This window comes from Otolemur garnettii, unplaced genomic scaffold (assembly GCF_000181295.1).
Source record: "Otolemur garnettii isolate 467f Iridium unplaced genomic scaffold, OtoGar3 scaffold00119, whole genome shotgun sequence".
Classification (NCBI taxonomy): domain Eukaryota; kingdom Metazoa; phylum Chordata; class Mammalia; order Primates; family Galagidae; genus Otolemur; species Otolemur garnettii.
In genome coordinates, this window is record NW_003852514.1 from 5,999,084 (window position 1) to 6,004,384 (window position 5,301).

A 5,301-nucleotide genomic window follows, 5' to 3' on the forward strand; every position below is an offset into this window, starting at 1 on the left:
AAAAAAAAAAAAAAAATCCCTAAAAATGGATCATTTCAGGCTGGGCGCCCGTAGCTCAGTGGCACTGGCCACATGAACCAAATCTGGAGTGGGTTTGAGCCTGCCCTGGGCCTGCCAATCAAAAAAAAAATAGCAGGCATTGGGGTGGGTGCCTGTAGTCCCAGCAACTTGGGAGGCTGAGGCAAGAGAGTCTCTTGAGCCCAAGAGTCTTTGAGGTTGCTGTGAACTATGATGGCAAAGTACTATACAGAGTGTGATGAAGCAAGACTATCTCAATAAAAATGGATCCTTTCAGATTGCCCAGAGTTACTGTAATCTGAGAAGTTCATCCCTTTTTTAATAAAACTGCATTTATGCACAGTAGTGCTTTTAAAATAAACTATTCCAAGATTTTTCAAAACTAATTTTGTTGTATGGGATCATTGGTGCTGTGTTCCTCTTTGGGAAAGGTTTGCATGAAGTATAACTCTTTATCCCTCCTCACAGCTTGTTGGATCTGCTTAATGACTTACTTGTATTATTGCTTCCAGGTCAGGGGTCACCACATTGCAAAACTTGATCCTCTCGGAATTAGTTGTGTAAATTTTGATGATGCTCCAGTAACTGTTTCTTCAAACGTGGGTGAGAATTAATCTGTAAATACTAATTTTAATGTAATTTTGCTTTTTTTTTTTTACCCCTTCCCTCTTTTTTTTCTCCTGTCCTTTTGTGTGTGTCCTTCCCTCTCATCGTTGGTCCACTCATAGATACGAGGGCACCATGTAGCACAGCTGGACCCCCTGGGGATTTTGGATGCTGATCTGGACTCCTCCGTGCCCGCTGACATTATCTCATCCACAGACAAACTTGGTGAGGGTCTGAGAGCAGTCAGCTGCATTGCTTGAGCTCCTCTCGCTGTGCCACAGCCTGTAGTAGCCAGGATGTCCAGGCAGGAGGGAAAGGCTCTTAAGTTTCCTTTTGTTCTGATCACTTGAAATTTATTGGTATTGCAGCCTTAGTATGTTTTGGGCAAGCTATTTTTATCCTACTTTTTTAGCCAGATTGTCTTAAGTCTCAAAATTGGAGAATAAAATTTTGGACTAAAAGGTTTGTGGCACAGGGACAAAGTTTGTCCACCTGGGGCAGGTGGATCAGAAGCACTTTGGAGAATCGCTCTTTTGGCTTCAGCTTTCCAAATCTTGGTAGAGCACCGCCTTCAATGAGGCACATCTGTGAGGCCTTGCTCAGGAACTGCTGTCACAGCCATCATGTTCCAAAGCCCTGTGTGGCCTGGCTTTGACTGGAGGCCATTTGTGTCCCTTAGGGGGCAAATTCCAGAGCAAGTTGTGTAGTTTGGGTCTTCTGATTTGTAATTGCTGGTGATCACACCAAGGAAACTTTGGAAGACGTTCCCACAGCGTTAGGAGGCCAGGGCCTTTGGGAGGTGCATGTGTGGATTATAACTGGGGTTTTGTCACAGTTGCTAGAAGATATACCCCCTTGTACCTCCTCCTCCTTGTGAGGTGATGTGGGTGTTATGGCTGGGCTCTCACTTGCAGTTGCTTTCCAGAGTTAATCTGCTTTATGCCACTGTGCTGCTAACCTGTACTAAAGAAATGATATGACTAATTTGGAAAATGGCCAGGGTGTTCACAACAGGCACTGTGCATGCTGATGAAATTGATTATCACCTACTTGTCTAATACTGCTCTTGGGGAGGGAATGGAATTAGCCTCTTTGCAGGCACTTTGGGGAAATGGTACAGAAAAATAGTCTTAGGCTCTGCAGTGCCCAGATGTCTTTACAGGCATTACTGAATTATGACTAGGGGATCACACATTAATCAGGTAAAGTTAGGCATCAAACATCATTGATTCTGGAATTAGCATGGATGGTTTGCAATTGCTTTTTTGTCTTGATTCGAAAAGCACTCTTAAATAATAAAAGGTTTCCTCCATGTCATATTAGCCCAGTGGATTTAGGAAGGAAGTTTAGAGAAATCCTCTTGAATCTTAATTCATTGGGCCAGTTCAGATTACAGAGTGGGTATGAGAGGAACTCTGCTACTGCATTTAGTGGTGGCAACTTTGTGCCCAGGAAATGGACCTTTGCAGTGCCCCTGGGAGTTTTAGAGCCTTTTTCTTATTCCTTACCCCTTAGTGTAGAAACCATCTTCCCAGAGTCTCCAGTCTGACCACAGCCTCTCTGGCCATCTGTGTGCACTGCCTCCAGAGCCTTTTAGACCTGCAGGTCCTCCTCCAGGTCGTTGGAACAGGGTGAACCCCCTTCCCTGGCTGCCGGACTTGTGTCTGTCTGATGAAGAGCACAGGGATCTGCATCTGAGAGCCATCTCTGCAGAGGAAAACGTTCCTCTGTAGTCAGGCCAGGGAGGGGATAATAGTTTTCCACATGTGGCAAAACATTTGAACTAGAGGCCAGGTGCAGTGGTAATCCTAGTACTCTGGGTGGCTAACATGGGTAGATTGCTTGAGCTCACAGGTTCGAAACCAGCCTGAGCCACAGTGAGAACCCACCTCTAAAAATAGCTGGACGTTGTGGCAGACGCCTGTAGTCTCAGCTACTCAGGAGGCTGAGGCAAGAGAATCACTTAAGCCCAAGAGTTTGAGTTTGCTGTGAGCTGTGACACCCCAGGGTGACAAAGTAAAACTCTGTCTTAAAAAAAAATTCCAACTAGAAAGGAACAAGTTAGGGTGACTGTTTCACCCTCTCCCACCAAAACCTGCATTGGCCCAGCTCCTCTTCCCAACTTTGCACACTGGAATTAACATGGGAAGCACCAAAGCTATCTTCTGTCCCCTTTCAGACTGATTAGATCAAGAGGACACACCCCTAGATGGTCCTAAACAAGTGTGATCTTTGAAGAGTAAACCTAAGGTGACCAGATTGGTAAAGCGGGACACCACTGACCTGGGTGGGGGTTCTTAATTAAAAATTGGTCTATATGGAGCAATAAAAATTTTCATAGAACACAAAAATAGTATTGTAATATTTTTTCTAATTTCAACATAAGTACAATTTACAAATATACATTAAAAAATTATGTATAGTATTATTTTATTCTTTGGCATATTTCTCATTTGAGTGAATTTTTTTTAGTAGATTGCTGTCATTGTTTAAAAGGTCATGAAATTTTTCACAAGAATTTGTTAAATTATATTTCACACATAAAATGCTTTCAAAGTCTCAACACTTAATTGTAATTTTTCTGATGTCCACACTTTATTTACCGTAGAAAAAAACGCATTCAGTCACAACATTAGTTCCTGGTAAGGACAGCGCGTATCCCACAATTTTTAGTGTATTATTGTATGGAACATGGTTTGTTTCAAAATGATGAAGTATTTCTAACCATTTGTTCTCTATTGTGATTTTTGCTGATGACCAAGATTTAACCTTTTCCTTATCAGTATATTTTTTTAATAATGATACCTTGTAAGTCGTGTCACTTTGAAGGCCGGCTCTAGACTTTTTGCTACCACTATAAAATATAAATAATATGAGTACAGTCTGCTAAATTCATGAAATAAATAAATGACTTACCTAAATTATCTGACTAGCTGATTTGTTGCCATCACTTGTTTAACTAGCACTAGCAGGCAGTGGTGAGCAGGCCCCTCCCTGTGTTAAGGGAGGAGTTGTAACTTTAAGGGCAGGAAGGGGCTTTAGGGGGGAGGGGCTTTCTGAGGCAATTATCTAACATGTTGTGCATTCTTTCCAACAATCGGGACTTTTTTAAAACTCCGCAGGACACAAGACAAATTGTTAAAAATCAGGACTGTCCTTCCAAAAGCGGGACATCTGGTCACCTTAGGAATGGGACATCACTAGCCTCCTGATCTGTCACCTAGCAGGACCTGTTCCTACCAAAAGTGTAAAATCTGAGTCTAATCATGAGGAAATAGCGGAGGAACTCACAATGAGGGAAATTATACAAAATTATAGGCTACAATAATGTCAATGTCATGACAGACAAAAACTGAAGAACTGTTTCAGATAAAGGAGAATTAGGAGACATAAAGACAGTTTGTGTTTGAGCTTTTCCTTGCCATAAAGAACATTATTGGTGAAATTTAAAAAATTCACCAATATACTGAGGGTGATGGGTTTGAACTCGGCTCCAGGCAAACTGCAACAAAAAATAGCCGGACATTGTGGTAGGCGCCTGTAGTCCTCACTATTCGGGAGGCTGAGGCAAGAGAATCACCTAAGCCCAGGAGTTGGAGGTTGCTGTGAGCTGTGTGATACCACGGCACTCTACTGAGGGTAATAAAGTGAGACTCTGACTCAAAAAAACAAAAGTCTGTGAAAAAGAGAATTAATGTTATTAGTGTTATTTCACATTAATGTTGTTTTCCTGATTTTCACTTCTGTTATGTAAGGGGAAATCTATGTTTTTAGGGAATACACACTGAAGTACTTGATAGTAGAAAAGACATCAATTTTACACTCAATTCAGAGAAAGATTCCAATTCACTCCTCAAAAACTTCAAAACTATGAATTTTAATATGCTGTGGTAGAAGACATCTTACTCTTCTTGTTCTCTTTCTTTCCTTTTTTTTTTTTTTTTTTATTTTGAGACAAAGTCTCAAGCTATCGCCCTGGGTAGAGTTCTGTGGCATCATAGTTCACCACAACCTCCAACTTGGGCTCAAGAAATCCCCTTGCCTCAGTTTTTCTGTTTTTAGTAGAGACGAGGGTCTCAATTTTGCTCAGGCTGGTGAGCTCAAGCAATCCACCCACCTCAGCCTCCCAGAGTGCTAGGATTACAGGTGTGAGCCACTGTGCCCAGCCTTCTTGTCCTACCAAATCTATCCCCCTTTGCTCATGCTGAGAAAAGATTATTATTTCTTTATTAACCAATCAGAGATAATACAAACTGACCTTAACCTTGCACTTCATAAACAGGCAGCTTCTATAAGTTTGACTAGTGTGATTTAAAATCCTTGTATGGTCCTGGTTCTCTTAGTTAACCCATCTATGAGGCCCTTTATATTCCTGCTATTTTTTTGAGACAGAGTTTTACTATGTCGCCCTCAGTAGAGTGCTATGGCATCACAGCTCACAGCAATGTCAAACTCTTGGGCTTAAGTGATACTCCTGCCTCAGCCTCCCAAGTAGCTGGGACTAAAGGTGCCTGTCACAACACCCAGCTATTTTTTTGTTGCAGTTGTCATTGTTGTTTAGCTGGCCGGGGCTGGGTTCAAACCTGCCAGCTTTGGTGTATGTGGCCAGCTCCGTAACAACTGTCCTACGGAAGCTGAGCCTATTTTCCTACTTTTGATTCTCACTTTTTTTTTTTT

At 41.9% G+C, this 5,301-nt stretch overlaps 1 protein-coding gene across 3 annotated transcripts in view; it reads left to right on the forward strand.

Annotated features, from left to right (window-relative positions):
* Positions 1-5,301, forward strand: part of OGDH (oxoglutarate dehydrogenase) — a 90,709-nt gene that overhangs the window by 41,615 nt on the left and 43,793 nt on the right. For 2 of the 3 annotated variants that reach the window (XM_023517739.1, XM_012809972.2), the window contains one exon: positions 747-849. In XM_023517739.1, the coding sequence (XP_023373507.1) occupies positions 747-849 (103 nt within the window). Of the gene's footprint in view, positions 1-231; positions 622-746; positions 850-5,301 lie in introns of those variants that run through there. The other variant, XM_023517740.1, reaches the window with a different exon arrangement.